General features: G+C 56.3%; 1 protein-coding gene across 6 annotated transcripts in view; it reads right to left on the reverse strand.

The window, feature by feature from the left end:
* The window catches only part of MYT1 (myelin transcription factor 1), a 67,193-nt gene that overhangs the window by 8,022 nt on the left and 41,645 nt on the right, over window positions 1-17,526 (reverse strand). For 3 of the 6 annotated variants that reach the window (XM_042229837.1, XM_012188799.5, XM_042229841.2), the window contains exons 10-18: window positions 16,781-16,894; window positions 13,447-13,661; window positions 11,388-11,575; window positions 10,622-10,891; window positions 7,500-7,654; window positions 6,528-6,590; window positions 6,345-6,413; window positions 2,141-2,203; window positions 1,762-1,845 (exon numbers count right to left, since the gene is read on the reverse strand). In XM_042229837.1, the coding sequence (XP_042085771.1) occupies window positions 1,762-1,845; window positions 2,141-2,203; window positions 6,345-6,413; window positions 6,528-6,590; window positions 7,500-7,654; window positions 10,622-10,891; window positions 11,388-11,575; window positions 13,447-13,661; window positions 16,781-16,894 (1,221 nt within the window). The remainder of the gene's footprint in view (window positions 1-1,761; window positions 1,846-2,140; window positions 2,204-6,344; window positions 6,414-6,527; window positions 6,591-7,499; window positions 7,655-10,621; window positions 10,892-11,387; window positions 11,576-13,446; window positions 13,662-16,780; window positions 16,895-17,526) is intronic. The other 3 variants (XM_042229838.1, XM_042229842.1, XM_042229839.1) reach the window with 3 other exon arrangements.

Raw genomic sequence — 17,526 nt, forward strand, 5'->3', positions numbered from 1 at the left:
ACCACAAAGCGCTGACCCGACTTAATCTCAAAAGCTGCAGACACAAGATGTCATAAAAGGGACCCTGCCTCCACCAGCCCCTACGCATCACACCCATTGCCTGCCAGCCACATCACTTCAAGCAGTAGGAACTGGAGCACTGATTAAAGTTTCTGCTGCCGTCTGCACTTGTGTAAAGACGCTCATCAATTATAAATATAGGTAAAGTTTATGGCTAGGGAGGAGATCCTATAAAACAGGGACGCTACATGGGTGGCCTCTTCTCCTTGCCATGGAGCCATTAGAAACTTCATCCATCCTATAAATGCTGAACTATTTCTAGAAGTCACATTCTCCACTTGGCTGCAAATTCTCAAGTTGTTTTTTTTTTTTTTTTTTTTAAAGCAAAGTTGACAGCACATCAGGAAGAGGAAAACCATTTTTGCCAGTTAATGTGAAAAATGCTGATCTTGATTTTAATCGTTTGCAAATGCAGCACAATTCACTTATCACACCAGCAGGATCCCTGCTAAATCCATAACAGCAATGTGTTTATATGATCACAGGCAAATTCCGAGATTCTAGGAAGAAAAAAATATTCTCTATCCACCCTCTCATTTGGTAGGCAGCACTCACAATACCGACAGCCAGTATTTTGCATTTTGATTTAGTATTCATTACAGTTTTACTGTATAAATTAAATAAACAAGTCACTGCCTTATTACAGCAAACAGCTGGTAGGGCTGTCCTCTTTGAAGGGCATAACACTGGTCACTTTGGCCCCTTCTCTGTGGCCAAGCAGATGTTTGGGCCACAGCTGGGCTGATCTCCCTGGAGAAGCCAGCACAGCTCCGGCCAGGTCGAGCCCCTCTGCAGAGTTGAGTGCCAGCTGTCATTGCAGACCTGTTTCCCATGGACCTGCCCAGCCAAGCTCCTCCAGTCCCTGGGCCACCAGGCAGCCAGAGTCATTCTCTTCCAGGCCTCACCTGCCCCGGCAAGACCCACTGCCTGCTCTACCCAACGTCAGCTCTGAAAGTCCTGGGCAAATTGGGTGGTGGGTCACCTGCTTACACCTGTGGGACATGCACATGGGGAGCTTGAGGGGCAGGGCCCCTTCTGGAAGGATAAGTTTGCCCTGATACCAGTCCCACCGAGTAAGTTCGGGTCAGGGTTCATGACAGGGCAGCAACCCCCAGGGAGAAGGTCAGTAGAGGTCAGGAACACTGTTCACTTAAGGCCCAGGGTGTCTCTCTCTTCCCAAGAGGACTGTAGACTCCCAGTTCAGAGAGACCCTCCCAGGCCCCCTCACTGCACATCAGCTCCCTGCAGAGGCGTGGGGACACACAGATGCACACAGTTCGAAGCCTCCCTGTCTTTCTAACCACCCTCTCCTCCTTGACTCCTACACTGACCCCTCCCACCAGACCAGAAGCCATGCAGGCTGTAGTGCCCGTGAGTGCCCGGGGCGGCCCACGCCCTGAGGCCCAGGCCCAGATGCCCTGGGTGCACGGGCGGCAGGGCACTCTGCCTCCTTCGGCCCGTCAAACACCACAGACCTGGGAAGTCCCGATAGGAGCCCATGCACGCAGGTGACCTCCACATAACGCACATGGCTCCACCTGCAAGGGTGTCCCTGTGCATGGCCTGAGCGCATCCTAAAAACAGGCATTGTCACAGCTGTATTAAAGTAAATAGAGTCTAGGAGGAGCTTTTAAAATGATAAAATACAGGGAAACCCCAAGTCTGCACAACAGCCAGGCGGCCAGCAGGACCCCCACTCACTTCATCAGCTCAGGGTCTTCCTTGTCGTCCTTCGCAGGTGCGGCCTTGGCTCCACTTTTCTTGGCACGAGGGCAGCCTGACAAGCTAGTTTCACAAGAGGAAAAAATGTCACAGTGGTTTAAGGACAGCAACTTCTCAACCCACCTGCCTCCCTCCACCCCTCAGGTTCTGTGGGCAGCAAGGCCATGTCCAGGAAGCGGCCCCCAGCTCTGGCCAGAGGGTATCCCGATCAGCTCTGAGAACATTGACAATTCAGACTTGAGGGAAGAAACAGGCTGGGGTGCAGCGGCACTAATGTGTCACTTGGAGCCTGGAACTTCATCAGCCTGAGGAGACCCCACTGCTGGCCCGGCACCCAGGGCACCTGGGGCAGGCTCACCTCCGGTGCGACGCGTAGTTCCCCGTTATGTGGCCTGAGCCATCGCAGCCGGGCGTGGGGCACCTGTGGAGGACAGCGTGGCTGAGACCAGAGCTGCGGAAGTCACTCGGCCGCAGACCATACTTGGCCCTCGACAGCCCCACCACTGAGGTCTCACATAGTCATGACCTCCAGGCCTCAGAACTTGGCACCCAGTCTCTCTGGGGGAACCAGGAGGGCCAGGGGAGAGAGCACATTCCTCTGCAGGACAGTGGGCTCCCAACTTGGCCTCCTGCAAAGGACCAGACTGGATGAGAAGGCTCCAGAACACCTGTGGACCTGTAATTGTGCTCTCGGGATGCAAACCTAGCACCAAGGACCGGCTCATCCCGCTTGAGGTTGCTGGAGAAGGACTGCCTGTGCTCACAGACGGCTGTACCAAGCACCTGAGACGCACCACCCCCAGCCCTGGCAGTGTTGGGGCATCACCCCCGCTTGGCAAGCACCCAAGGTTTTTGAGAGGTGGCTGGCACCAGTGGAAGGGAGCTGGGGAGGCACAGAATGCAAAAGTCCAAAATGTTTGGTGAATATATCATGTCGAAGATAGAAATCCCCTTTAATACACCAGCTTGAGCTATTTCTCCCTGAGCTTCCAGGGACGAAACATGGATCGGTTTCTGCTGGTGTCAGAGCACTGGTTCCCAACCCTGCAGGCAGTCCTCAGGATGCCTCCTCCAGGATGCGCCTGCCACTCATGTCTTGTCCCTTGTGAGGGCCCAGTTCCATCCTGTGTGACCCAGCAGGACTCTGGTGCTTATCTGCCATTTCTGGCTTCATCCTCACACAGAGAAAGAGAGCTGTGGAGCCAAGGCCATTCCTCAGCACAAAACTGGCCCAGTGGGTGGCAGGGCAGAGCGCCAGCTGGGGCAGGACATGGACATTGAAGTTGGCCTGTCAATCAGTGGAGGCTGCCTCACACCCAGGCTCTGGCACATCCAAGGCCCCTCCTCCCAGATGTCCATGGGCCGACACTGCCGCCCCCATTAGGCTGGCATGGCAACATGGAGGGGCTAGATGCCCGGGAGCCTCCTTCCCAGCCCCTCAGACCTTCTTGAGGTACCCTCCTCGTCCCTGCCCCAAGGGCCACCCATCGAGGCTTCCCTGGCCTGGCAGTTGGCAGGCAGGTCAATCTCCCTCCTGTCGGGCTTTGGGGTGACTTAGACCCCAATGAGATTATGATGCCCCCCACCTCAGTCATGTGTGGTCACATTTCAACCCACATCTGGGGCAAGGAAGCTCCTGTGTTTTAATGGAAATCACCCACCACCTCCATCCAGGTAAGCATCACCCATTCAAATGAACCCCAGCTGCCAGGACCTCCTGCTCTGACATTCTGTGTCTCCATGTGGCCTCAGGTCCTCAGGCTCCAGCTGCTCAAGAAAGTCCTCTGGACTACACTGTGAGGGCCAGGCAGTCCTTTGCATGGCCCTCTGCACTGAGGCCCAGGCCCTGTGACACCCTCTGCTAGGACAGTCCTTCTCCCTGCTCCTTCTCAGCTGCAGAACACAGGGCTCAGCGCTGTAGGCCAGGGTGGTGGGTTCACAGCAGCCCCAGCCTCTGTGGCTGTGAGCAAGACACTTGTCTGTGAGTGACACTCTTGCAAGGTGCAGCCTCTGGCAGTACCTGGGAGGGGGTCTTGGTCGGGGAGAGACTCGATGAGAACACGCACATGGGGGCACTCCCATTCCAGAAAGGCAGGATCCGCCCCCCCGCCCCTCCACCTTCCTTGCCAGCCTGATGTCATGGCTTTTCCCTAAGAGTCGTGTCCAAGAGAAGATGATGTCATGTGGCTGGAGAAGCAAGTGTCTGCACTGGCGACTGGCAGCGCCGGCCAACCATCCCTTCTGAGTGCATTGTCTGGGCCCAAGGGTGAAGCTAGGCAGCATGGCTCACACCAGACCTCACCCTGTCTCTATCCATGTCCTGTGGCCGGGGCAGGGGCTATCCCCCAACCTGTGCAGAGCTCCCCCATCTCAGTCCAGCAGGGTGTGTGGCTGTGCTCATAAGCCCCACACATGGAGTAGCCCATGTGGCCCGAGGCACCCAAGTCCCCAGATCCTGACCACATGGGACACTTGGAAGGGAAGCATGAATGCCCTTGGAATGTGATCAAAACACAGAAAACACTTTGTCTGCGGCTGTTGCTGCACTCAAGTGTTGGTGGGGGCCACCAAAGAAGACTCATTTGTGAGGCGTGGCACAGGTGCCTTTGCCCCTCTGCGGATGGGTTACCTTCACCCGATACTGCCACAAAGCTGATCAAGGTGCCAGATGCCCACTGGGCAGGGGAAGGAGAGAAGGACATGGGGGAGCCAGGCCACATCCACGCTGTGGCCTGAAGCAGGTGAGGAGTAGCCTCCACAGGAGGACACTTCAGAGGGAGTCAGGAGTGACTTTTTTCATACAAGGAACACTTTCCATCACCAACTTCCAAACAAGTTTGCGTTACAGCTCTTCACAGTCTCTCCATCTCAGAAGGGCGCTGACCCTCCCTATTGGCCACGTTTCTGGACCCAGACCAAGGGCCAAGTCCATGTGTCACTTCCAGGAACCCTGACCAACTGTGCTGCAGGTAAAGGGCTATTGAGGGCATGTGGTCACTTCTAGAATTCCACCACCCTCAAGCTGGAAAACCACAGAAACTGATCAGTTAGAAAAGTAAGTCAAATTGGAAAAGAAAACAGGAGAAAGGATCATGAGAAAGACGGTAGAAGAAGAGAGGAAGGAAAGAGGGAAGAGGAGGGTGGGGAAGAGCATTCCAAGCCCACAGGCCTGCGGGTCTCATTGCATTTCTGGAGTTGGACACTTGGGGTCAGCGAGCGCATGTGTGAACCTGCCTCAGAACATGCTAGTGTCAAAGCTGATAGAACGAACTACTGGAAACATGCTTCTGGTCATGAACTCTGCACAGCCTCATCTGAGGGACTGGAAGACCACACTGGTAAAACAGGTAACGACACGCTTTTCCTGGCTACTAGGACCAGACAGGCTCCCCAGAACCACAGAAGCGAGGCTGGCAGGACCTGCTGCTCAGACAGACCGGGAGCTTCTGCCAGTTCTAAGTCAGTGCAGGTCCGTGGAAGCTTCCAGCAGCCGTAGCTCCTCATCTTAAAGGCACCAGAGCCCCAGATCAGGCTGAGCCGGTGAAACCTGGCCTGGATGCAAGGCCCCCAACACAGAGGCCCAGAGTGGGAGAAATCCCCTGGAGAGGGAGTGACCTGAGGGGCCAAGAGGGGGCCCTCCTTCCACAACCGCGGTTCAGCCTAGGAGCACAGGGTCACCATTATGTGGCTCAGGGCCACACCAGCCACGATGTCACAGCTCAACTAAAAGCATGAAATCAAAGGCCATCACAATCCCCAACTCCAGCCCCAGAAGGACGCTGAGAGCCAGGAAACCTCTGGGCAAGTGCTCCTCACTTGAACAAGGCTGTCAGTCAGAGTGGCTGGTGCCACCGGGCTGCCCTGCCCTGTTGTCAGGGACAGGAGGAGCAGAAGCAGAGAGCAGGCACAGCAAAAAGGAGGGGCGAGCATAGAGGTGAGGCCTGGGCAGGGCAGGGGTGAGCACCAGGGGCCAAGACAGAAGCAGCTGAAAGGGGTGCAGGAGGAGGGACAAGCACAGAGTTTCTCAGCCATCACCAGCATCCAGTCCACTTAGCAAGAGCTACACAGCTTGCAGCCCTCTGAGCCACAATGAGACTTACAAGCCATGGCCAGTCCGGGACTTCTCCCAGATCTCCACGGCAGGGGAAAGCAGGCCCAGACAGCAGCCCATCAGGGGTCCTCAGGAGAGGAAGAGAATGGGCTGGGGCCACCAGGAGCCAGAGGCAGGTCCTACATCCTGTTGGCCCTCCCAACCCTCAGCCCTCAGAGAGGCTGGCAGGGCCGAGGGGAGCACAGGACCCCGTAGCAGCCCTGGGCCTGAGGGGACAGGCAGACAGCAGTGCTCAGAGCAGACAGAGACAGGCAGAGTGGCGAGAATCCCAGCCAAGCAGAATCAGCCCGTCCATGGCCCTGCCTCTCTGCCCCACGGCCCTGCGCCTCTGGCTGGGGCCGGCCTGGTGCCGGAGCCCTCGAGAAGGCTGATTTGGGCTGGAGCCTCATGAAAGGAGTGAGCAGAGCAAGGAAGCCACCCCAGAGATGGGAGGCCAGGAGGGCAGACATACTTGAGGTCAGCAGAATGGGCAGCCATGAGGTTTCTGAGGCTCTTGTCAGCAAGAGGGCAACCAGAGAGGCTGAAAGAGAAGAGATGGGATATTGGGATGAGCCAAAGAGGGGGAGCAGAGCAGCAGAGGGAGAAGACCCACCACACAGCACCCAGGCCAGGCGGACCCAAGCGGGGGACGAACCTGCGGTGGGAGGCATAGTTCCCAGTGATGTGGCCACTGCCGTCACAGCCAGGGGTGGGGCAGCTGGACAAAGGAAACAGAGCGTCAGATCAGAGAGCGAGGCACCCTGCCAGACCCGCCCCCGGGGCTGAGTCCACTCAGGGAGGGCGGCGGCGCCTGCTCCCTGCCCGTCCCGGAGCAGACCCTTCACCTCCGCCTCTCCGACTGCAAGTTTCTCCCGCACCACTCGGCTCAAGACGGAAAAGGGAACCCAAGTGAAGCTCAACTTGAAGTCGAGATGCTCGGAAGCCCTCGCGCTGCGCACGCACACGTGTCCAGGCTTGTGGACGGGGCGCGGGGGGGGCGCCTTCCTGACGCGGCAGGGCCTTCCCCGAGGAAAAGGCCCCAGCCAGAGCCAGCTACAGGGCCGGAGGAAGCTGGCAGGGTCTGGGGCACGAAGAGGAATCCCAGGGACAAACTCTGAGCAGAGGTGCGGGCTGGATCACCTGCTTCTCACCGTCTCCTAGGGGAGGTGGTGTTCAGTGGCAATTAGCCAGCAGCTGTCCCCTCTCCCCTCTCCCTGGCATCTGGTTAAACTAGCTCTGGCTGCCAGGGCTGAGGGCACCAACTCTGAGGCAGAGCATGCCGAGGACTGGCACGCAGTGGGGGCTCAGGAGGCGTCCACTCCCCTCAGCCCTTGTCTGCTCTGTGGGCCAGATGAAGGCTCATCCTCGCTCTTTATCACCCTGAAGGAGCAGGTTAGAGGCCAGCATGGTACAGGGGTGAGGGGAACCTCCCCTGCTGTCTGGCCCAGGAAGGTCCTAGTAGAGGCAGCTCAGCCTCTGCCCATGGCCAGGGCAAGAGGACAGTCAGTGCAGGGCTGTGCAGGGGCCGGCCTGGTCATCACAGGCTCCCACTAGGGTGTGCTCCTGTCCAGACTATAGAGGTCCCCTTGGGGGGGGGGGGGTCCTGTCGTTCAAGGCGGGGACTTACGTGAGCAGCTCCTTCTTTATGTCCTTGGAGAGAAACTTCAGCTTAAAGTTGGCCAGGGTGACCTCCCCGGGGTACTTCCGCTCCTCAAAATTCTCCTCCGACACTTCCTGGTCATCTGCTTCAGAAGAAGCAAAAGAATGGGCTGCTGGCTCTGACTGCAAAAGACCAGCAGGGAGATGTTTTAACCAGCTGGCGGGGGCTGGGCGCCCAGCCCAGGGCTGAGGGAGAGGGGCCTTTCAGAACAGGGTCCACAGAGGCGTTTTCTGGAGTCTCCTGTCTTATGCACGCAGGAGTAAGACACACTCCCAAGATGCAGGCAGCAGCACCCGAGGGGCAGGGGCGCTCCCTCACCTCAGCTGCTGCGCCCGAGCTGACCCAGAACGGGGAGACACGGATGCCAGCCAGGGCAGCTGCTCTGACACCCTCCAAGGCCTCTGGCCTGTGTGTCACCTCCGGCCACCCGCCCTGGGTCACCTCCTGCACCCCAGAGTGCACACCAAGTGCAGCTCCTTTGGGGCCGTTACCACTGAGGGTGTGTCTGTTGAAATGCTATGAGGATGAGCGGTACAATGTACAAAGTATGATAGAAATAATCGCAGCAACCTTAGGGCCATCTGGCCCTGTGGGCCCAGCCGGCACGATGACCTGACTGCAACAGGCACGTTAATAAACACTTTGACCTCAAATGCAGGGTCTGGAAGTGTTCAGTCACCACCCAAGACTATGAACATAGTGGTGAACAAGGACATTCCCTCCATCCAGGGCAGGGAAGACATCCACGAGAGTCAGGAAGGTCAGTGCCCTGCAGGTCAGTCTGTAATGGACCACTAGCCCCAGTGGTGGATCACGATTCAAGTCTCAGGACTTGCTGTGTGTCCCAGGCACATTGTCCAACCTCCTGGACCCCACACGTTTGAGCTGGAAACAGTAGCAGGCCCTCCCAGGATGTCTGGGGCTGAGGCAAGAAAGGCCCGTGGCCCCATGCGATGCTGTTGCTACTGTTACTACTGAACAAGGCACAGCGGTGTGGACGAAGAGCCTCAACTTGAGCGCAGCCTTCAGGAGAAACAAGGGCCTCCCAGAATCACAGGGGCAGAGGCAGCTCCAGAACATGAAGCATATCCCAGAGGGCCACAGACACAGGGGCCAGGGCTGTTTGGGGACGTGAGGGGGCACTGCTGCCAGAGTTGGGTGGGAGGTGATGCTAAAGGCTGGGGCAAGATGGTCAAGGAGTCTTGGGCAGAGCTAGAAGGAGAGTCTGAACGGGGAGCCCAGACCACAGTAGATGGACTGGGAAGGCCTGATCCAGGGGGTGACCCAATAGGACAGGGACACCTGTGCCCAGGGCACAGGGGAGGAAGGGAAGGGCCTGGGGGTTAACTGAGGCTTCCTGCCAGGGAGTGGATGGTCGGCGATGGAGCACAGCAGCAGGCTTCCACGGCCAGGCTCCCCAGGACCTCTGAGACCCAGGTCACCTACAGATGACACAACAGTTCTGGGAAGGGGTGAGGATGCTCAGAGGGCATGGGAAAGTGGAGCGGGGCTGGGCGGGTGGCAGGGGGAAGTGGCCAGAGAGACCAGCTTGAGCTAGGGGCCAAGGAAAGGGGAAGGACCCCTAGAGGGGTGGAGGGGAGACAAGGTCACAGGCACAGAACTGAACAAGGATGACAGCAGGTGTGGGGACATAGCCTGGTGACCCCAACAGGAACAGAAGGGCCCCACCGGGCCTCAGACTTGGCCCACTGGCAGAGAGAAGCCCTCCTGCAGCCCCCGCTGACCCTCAGCCAGCCTCCCTAACCCAGGGGCTCACTCTGAGAGAAGTATCCCTCTTCTGAGCCCTGACATTGAGTGGCTGCCATGTGATGAGCCAGACGACCTAGACCTAGACCAGGCAGCTCCTCTGTAAAGTAGGAGTGCATGTGAGGCCAGTAGATGGAGGAACCCGGCCACCCCTGAAGATGAAACTGTAGAGGGGGTGGGTTCTCAGAGTAGAATCCTTACCAACACTGCCCCTCCCTCCACAGGGATCTGTCCCCAGCCCCGCCTGCCAAGGGATGGCTCCACCCACACAGCACCCTGCCCTGCCCAGACACAAACATTCCAGGGGCCTCCTGGTTCTGCTTCAGTGGCCCTAGTGGTAAAGAACTCCCCGCCAATGCAGGAGACGCAAAAGACTTGGGTTCAATCCCTGGGTCAGGAATATCCCCCGGAGAAGGGCACTGGCAAGCCACTCCAGTATTCTTGCCTGGAGAATCCCATGGACAGAGGAGCCTGGAGGGCTACAGTCAGTGGGCTCACAAAGAATCAGACATGGCTTAGCACACACGCAGGGACCTGGCCCCCTCGCCCTCCTGGAGGTGGGGGCTGGCAGGAAGGGGAGGGCTGGGAGGGACCCCTCAGGCCTGTCCACACTATGCAGAGCCCGCCTGGAGCTGTACCCTCAGAGCGGAGTTCTGCTGTTCTGGAAGCCCCCAGTCAGCCCCACCTAGAGTGGGTGGAGTCATCAGGAAAGGAATGTTCCACCAGCCCCCAGGCTATGGATGGGTCAACACAGAGGCCTGGCTTGCCGCTCCTTAGCAGGCAGTACTGCTCTGGGACTAAGACAACTGGCTGCCAGAGGTGCTTCTGAGGCCAGGCATTTTCTCCTGCCTCTGTCCAGGGAACCAGGCGCCTGCATTGTCCTGGGGATGGTAAGGAGAGGCTGCCACCAGAGTTCAGGGTGTCCCTCATCTGGACAGCAGGCTGGTGGGAGGCCCACGAAACTGAGGAATTTGAGGCCTTTCCCGAATCATCCCCTGAACCACCCCTGTCCTCTCCACACTCTTGGAGAGCCACACTGCTGCTGACCACTAATTCTCCAGAGGTGAGACCACCTCCCTCTTGGAGGGGACAAGGCCACAAACTGAGCCAATGGTGAAAACACCTCCAGGAAGGTGGACTTAGCTGCCTGGAGCAGGCAGAACCCTGTGTGGAAAGGGGTAAGATCCATAGCGCCTCTGCCTGGAGATGCCAGCGTGTTTATGCCAACCCTTGGGTAAGACAAGCTGACCGCCAGCGCCTGCCCAACGCCCCCCTCCTCCGACCTTCGATAGCCCTGGACCTCCCACCTGGACAGCACCCACCTCCTCAGGCTCCTCCTCTCGTGGGCGGCTGGGCTTGGTGTAGTCCAGAGGCCGGTCCCACTCATCCTGGCGGGAGGCGTGGCTGGACTGGGGTGAGGTCAGGGAGCTGCTGGGGGCGCTGGTACTGCTCTGGCGCTGGCAGGCGTCAGCTGACTTCACGCCAGGGCTGCTGCTGCTGCTGCTCCCGCTGGGGAAAGTGTTCTCCCGCCTGCGGTGCTTGTGCATGCTCAAGTCCAGGGTTCCGTTCTCATCCACCTCAATGTCCGCGGCCTGCATTGCAAAGGTGACATCTAGGTTAGACGCCATCCCCTCCCACATGTGCCTTATTTTCTCTCCAAAGGGAACAGGGCCAAAAAGAAGAGCCTCTGAGAAGAAAGTATCCTGAAGCTGACGTGGACTCACTCTACCCACTCCCTCAAGGCCTGCAGCCCGTAAAACCAGCCCCTGCACGTGGCCACCTGTGTGGGCACAGGAACATGCGGAAGCCAGTGGAAGCCAGTGGAAGCCCGCATCCTGGTAGATGCGGGAACACGTATGTACACCCGCTTGGCGCCCCTAGGCACAGCGCGTGGTGCTCAGGGAGGTGGAACCATCCAGTGTCTTTGGGCAGCAGGGTCAGTGGTCAGGAGGGAGAAAAGGAGTGGTACTCCCCTCATAGATGCTGGGTTTGCTGAGCCTGCTTTGTGCAGGCTGCATATAGCCCTGACTGCAAACCCCACCCGCCTTCTCTGCCTCAGAAGGGGCTCCCAGCAGGGCCCTCGCCCACCTTGCTGGGCAGGTCCTGTGGCTTCGTGCTGAGGTTCTCAGGCATCTCCCAGCAACGCGTAGAGAGGTTCAGGATGGCAGTGGCAGCCATGTGCGCGGCCTCTGCATCGTGGGCGTAGTCGAAGCCTGCAGAAGAGGATGAGGTGCAGGGGCTGGGCCTGGGGGGAGAGGCCTTTGGGAAAGGTTTGGCTGCAAAAAGGGAACAACAGCAGGCTGATATACAACGTGAACGGGAGGCAGCCACAAAGACCCACAGGGGAGCTTTAGGGTGGCTGGGGGCTTTGAGCACAGCTATGTGAAGGTAGGTTTAGGGCTGGGTCATCTACCCACTGCCATGAGCTCGCATACCCCAATCCTCCCCCATCCTTGTCAGGTATTGAGAAGGCCACTTCTGTCTTGACCATAACTTGGGCAGAAAGGGCAAAGACAGGCTAGCATCCCTGATATTACAAAAGAAACAAGTTATCTGTTGGTGAATGCTTATTGAGAGACTAAGATCTGTAAATAGGAAGAGTGTCTGCAGTGTCATTCAAGTAGGCAAATTTTGTCACAATATCTCAAAAGGCTGATTTTGATATCACCTCCTCAACAGCCACAGCTTTAGTAAATAACACTGTTGCTCAATTATAATGATGCGAAGAGTTGACTCACTGGAAAAGACCCTCATGCTGGGAAAGACTGAAGGCAAAAGGAGAAGGGGGCAGCAGAGGATAAGATTTAGATAGGATCACCGACTCAATGGACATGAATCTGAGCAAACTTGGGAATTAGTGGGGGACAGAGGAGCCTGGCATGCTGCAGTCCATGTGATTACAAAGAGTTGGACAGGCCTTAGCTACTGAACAACAACAGAACATGAAACATGAAGGCACAAAATGTCATCTTTTCTAATAACTGTGCTGTAACCATAAGATCACTCTCAGGTATGATTTCTGAGTAATTATGATATCACCAGCAAATTTCCAGTTCCCCAGCGTATGCGGGGTGCCTTGCACAAAGCCCTCTCCTAACAAGTTGGCCAAACACTCCAGGTGGCCATTGTATTGATCAGTGTTTCTAGTATGAACTCGTAGGAAACTCATCATTGCTGATTTTGGCATCTGAACATCCATCATGAGCTGCCAGTTCCAATCTTATGTACACTGGGGCAGTTTTCCATTTTGTAGGTATTATGCAAGCTAATTGGCTTGCAACTCACAAATTAGTGTAATAAGTGACCAAAAAAAGACAGGGGACTTCCTTGGTGCTCCAGTGGTTGAGAGTCTACCTGCCAATGTAGGAGACATGGGTTTGATCCCTAGTCTGGGGGATCAAAGAGTCCACAGGCTGAGGAGCAGCTAAGCTGGTGTGCCACAACTATCGAGCACATGCTCTTGAGCTCCCAAGCTGCAACTACTGAAACCCACACACCTAGAGCCTGTGCTCCGCAACAGAAGCCACCACAGTGAGAAGCCCGTGCACTGCAACAGAGCAGCCCCTACTCGCCACAACTAGAGAAAGCCTGCACAGCAACAAAGACCCAGTGCAACCTAAGTATAGGAATAACTTTTTAGAAAGACAGGAGAGCTTGTTCTCAAAGGTTTGTAGGAATGAATTTTGTTAGTGCAAGCACCCAGAAATTTTGTTGCTAATATTACAAATGGCATACTGTATCCAGCAAGATGGTCCCTGTCTAAGCATCTGTTGGGTGTCCAGGCTCAGCACAGTGGTTCCCCCTAGACCTCCACCCTTGAGCTGGAATAAACTGCCTGGGAAAGGACATCTAGGGGAGGGCACACTCATAGGGTAAACCATGTCAGCGATGTTGGGCTTAACTCTTTGGACATGCACACCATAACACACTTGTGTTTTGTTTTCAACGTGTAGTGAGGAGACACATCCAGTTTGGTGCTGAACGTGAAGGCTGCAACGTGGGTGAGACCCAGACTCTGAGAACATCACCGTGGTAGACTGGGACAGCTGGGGCCCCAGATGGAGAGTCCCTACATGCTCCTGGGGAAAGGTTCCTCCTCCTCCACCCCTCAGACCCTAAACCTCGCGGAGCAGTTTCCCCAACTTACATTTAAAGGCTTTCGGTGAGGTTTCGCTGGTCTGAATCTTTGGGGCAAGCATGCGCTTACCAAAAACCTGAGCATCAAAACTTGCGTAGTCAAAGGTGACCTTGGAGAACTTCTCCAGCTCCTTGGCCAGGTTGGCCCTGGGTGTGGTGGGCGCCACGCTGGGCCGGTAGCTTCCATATGGAGGGACCTCAAGCTGCTTCACGAAGCACATGGGCCTGGGGTGCAGGATGGAGATGAGAAGCATGAAGACAGGACACAAGGACCCTGTGCTATTCAACCCAGCACCCTCTGCCATGGCCTCGCCCAGCCATCCCTCAGAGGCCAGTGTGGACTGAGACCCAGGCAGGCCCTCCCCTGCCCACCACTACATGCTGCCCGCGGGATGTGCAGGAAGAATCGCCATGGGGAAGAAGCACTAGGAGACTTGAAGTAACAGCTCGTATCCCCTTGCAGACAGCATCAGCCAGAGGAGGGGAAAAGGAGAGCCGGTTTCTGAGCCCTTGGCTGGGAGCCCCAGAGGAGCATCTTTAGGGTGGTGGGCAGTCAAGGTGGAACTCTGGTGGTGGAATAACTTGTTAATACAATTCCCCGGACAGGAGGGAGCTGGGGCACCTGGAGGGGATATGGGGATGATTCTGAGAATCAGCCTCAGGGCACAGCAGCTCCACTTTTTGAAGGCAGTGGCCTAGCCCTCCACTGTCCTCTGCTTAAAGTTGCTTAAGATGCCCCTGGAGGGGCTGCTGCCCAGTTAAGGACAGGCATGAAAGCACTGCCGCAAGCATTCAGTCACTGTTACTAGAGCTCTGGAAGAGCTCAGATTTTTAAATGCACAAGAGATGGTGTGGAGACACCAGCCTCCACAGCCCAGGGGCCAGGGCAGGAGCGAGACCAGCAGAAGAGAAAGGCCATGGGGTCTGTACCATTCCAGTGAGGGGCTCGGAGAGAAGAAAAGCAGAGGAGGCCTCTAGAGCCAAGCAGTGACTTCACTCTGGAAAGGGTGGAATGAAGGACCAATGGAGAGGCCCCGAGGTGCCAGGCACTGTAAGAACTTAAGCATGACCCGAAATGAGGAGCCTGTTGCCAAGAAGACCATGATAAGGCCAGCTCTGAAGGGTCTTGGGAAAACGATACCACCAGAGCATGAACAGGCTCTCCTCCTCCACTCTGGACTGGCCAATGCATCTGAGAAGTTGCTGGCGAGCTCTCAGCTACCCTCAAGGGAAGATGAGGCCTAAACTTAATGCCTGCACCATGTTTTGGTGGCTTCCTCAGCCTGGGCTTCGTCCAGCAGCAGACTCGGTGTCTATGATGCCAGCAAAACTTTTTTAAGATTATCTGCACACCCCAGGGTACAATACCCAAAACGCGGCCCCACGGAACACATGGAGCCTGGGTGGAAGGCTCCATCATCTTGGCCGCAGCTGCTACCATCAGGGCTCCTCACTGAGGGCGCAGGGCCTCGTCCAGGCCTCGTGAGAAACTCAAGTCGCTGAGACTGTTGTCTCATTTTTACAGGGGAACAAACTGCAGTCACCTTCCTGGGACACCACCTCCACCTTCAGCACCTGTTTGGCCCCAAGACTGGCCTTCCCAAGCCTTACCCGCCTGGTGGTTTGACATTTTGTCAGTGACTTGGCTCAAGATAGGAAAATTATCAAGAAGATGGAAGAAACAGGGATTAAGATGGAAAAAAGAAGCAGCTTCCTGGATGAAAGAAGCCAAATGGAGTACAGGGCAGCCAAGGACTGGGCTGCAAGGGCAGCCCCAGTGTGGGAGGGTGGGCCCCTCACAGAGATTCCTCACACACCACCCTCCAAAGCCAAGGTGTGCAGCTCAATCCTCGGTCTCAGTGTCCGCCAGGCACCTGCCAGGGAAGGGACAGGTGGGTCTCCAGACCGGGGTCTATGCCATGCCCCATGCTCACGATTGCTGAGCACTGAGCTTGCACAGGGTGTGGTGGCCCTGGTCTCCCAAACTCTTGTATCTATGACAGACGTAGAACAGGAGTCTGGAGGAGAGGACCTGTGAGTTCTAGCTCCTTGGAGACAAGGGAGCAAGGAGTCCACTGAACAAGGACACGGTGGGGGAGAATCCCCCAGCATGGTGGGCACCAGGGCACTGGTCCTGCTGGGAGGAGATTCTGAAGGTAGGCTGGCGGGATGGGGGGGACATGTGGCCTTAGGAAAGTTCCCCAGCCTCTGGCCCCACGCCAACGGGGGCTGGTGGGTGAGGTTGCACAAAGCAGATTCATTCTGAATGGCCTTTCAGAAGCCCTCTCATCAATAAGCCACATCTGCAACCTCATATGGATGCACACACACTCACACACACACACACACACACACACACCTAAATACACAGCATCTCAAGGGTCATGGGGGTGGCACTCTGGAGGGCACCTCTTCCCAGTCCAGGGTTTTAGCCCTCAGCTGGTGCATCCCACTCTCCAAACAGAACCAGAATCTCCACAAACAAATCCTGAATCATCCAGCAGTGATATCAATACCCTCAGAAAGGGCAAGGCAGGGGCAGCCTTGCAGGTGCTGGCGCCTCCAAAACTGCTGAGAAACACCAGTACACGCATGCACACCGGCACACACATGCACACACACATACACACTGCGCACACGTATGTGCACACGCACATGCTATACATACATGTGTGTGAACACATTCATGCACACACTCATGCACACACATGCAGCTGCAGAAGGACTAGATGCTCCCTGGGCGTTTCGGGAGGCAGCCCCTGAAATCAAGCAGAACTTTACAGGGCCTTCCTGGGACAAAAGCCCCTCTGTGTCCCCATTTCTCGTTTGTAGGAAAAAGGCTGTAAACCCCCTCAACCTTCCAGGCTCCAAAGAGCAAGTCAGTCAATTAAGAGGCTCAACAGGGCTCCTAGCTCCTCTGGAAGAGACGGAAGGAACAAACTGACACGTATCTGAGTCGCTGTGCAGAAACTAAGACACTTGCCCGGTGGTGACGACATGCCGACCACAAGCCTATGGACCCCAGGGTGTTGGAATTGCAAGGCTGAGATTCCTAAAACAATCACCTACCACCTCACCATCAGCTGATCAGAAGAAGCTCCACAAGCTATTATGCACCTCGAAGCCTCTTCCCTCACACTGTCTGTAAAGACCTCACCAGAAAGCCAATGGGAAGTCGAACGCTCTGAGCACCAGCCAAACATTCTCCTTCCTTGGCTTTTGTAATAAACTTTTCTCTGCTCCGAACTCCAACCCAGTTTTGGTTTGTTTGGCCTCGCTATATGTCAGGCAGATGAACTTGGGTCTAAGAACACCCCTCCGGGTCTGTGGCTCATGTCACTCACCTGAGGATCCGATCCGAATTGGAGCTATTCTTGGAAGGCTCTCCCGGCTGTGGCTGTTGCTTCTCATGAGATTTGGCTAATTTTTCGGCAGCAGCAATGGGACACCCAGACAAACTAGAGACAGGATAGGAGGACAGCTGAGCCCTTCTCCAGGCCCTGCCCATCTAAGCCAGGAGCCAGACACCTGCAGGCGCCCAGGGAAGGCTGTTGTTCCTATAGAGGGGGCTTTTCCCCAGGTCTGTCCTCAGCCCTCAAAGCACCTGCTGCTCACTCAGTTTCTGTTTTTAGAAATTTTAAGCCAATGACACACAGAGATAAAATGCATCCTAAAGTTCTACAAGGCTCTGGACAAAGGCCTCTCTTCTGGATGGGTCTGGGGGATGGGCCTGTCTCTCACCCTGCTCCTCTCGCCTTACCACCAACCAGAGCTGCTCAAATTCTGTCACCCACAGGCCATGAACTGGGTGCTGACCCTGGAGGACACAGACCACCAGGGCCACAGCAGAAGGGCACAGGTCCTTCCCAGGAAAGCACCTAATCCAAGACACCGTGGATACGGCTTCAACTGTTAGAACTAAGAAGCTGATCAACCAGGGGAGGTGACGTCATCACAGCAGTGCTGGGGAGCTCAGCCTCTTCTCAGTGATTGGACCTCAAAGACTCTGACCATCCTTTCAGCTGAGCTTCACTCACTGGAGCAAAGGCACCTGCTGCCACAGCCACAGCTGCCCAGGGCTCGCGGAAGC

The sequence above is a fragment of the Ovis aries genome, chromosome 13 (assembly GCF_016772045.2).
Source record: "Ovis aries strain OAR_USU_Benz2616 breed Rambouillet chromosome 13, ARS-UI_Ramb_v3.0, whole genome shotgun sequence".
Classification (NCBI taxonomy): domain Eukaryota; kingdom Metazoa; phylum Chordata; class Mammalia; order Artiodactyla; family Bovidae; genus Ovis; species Ovis aries.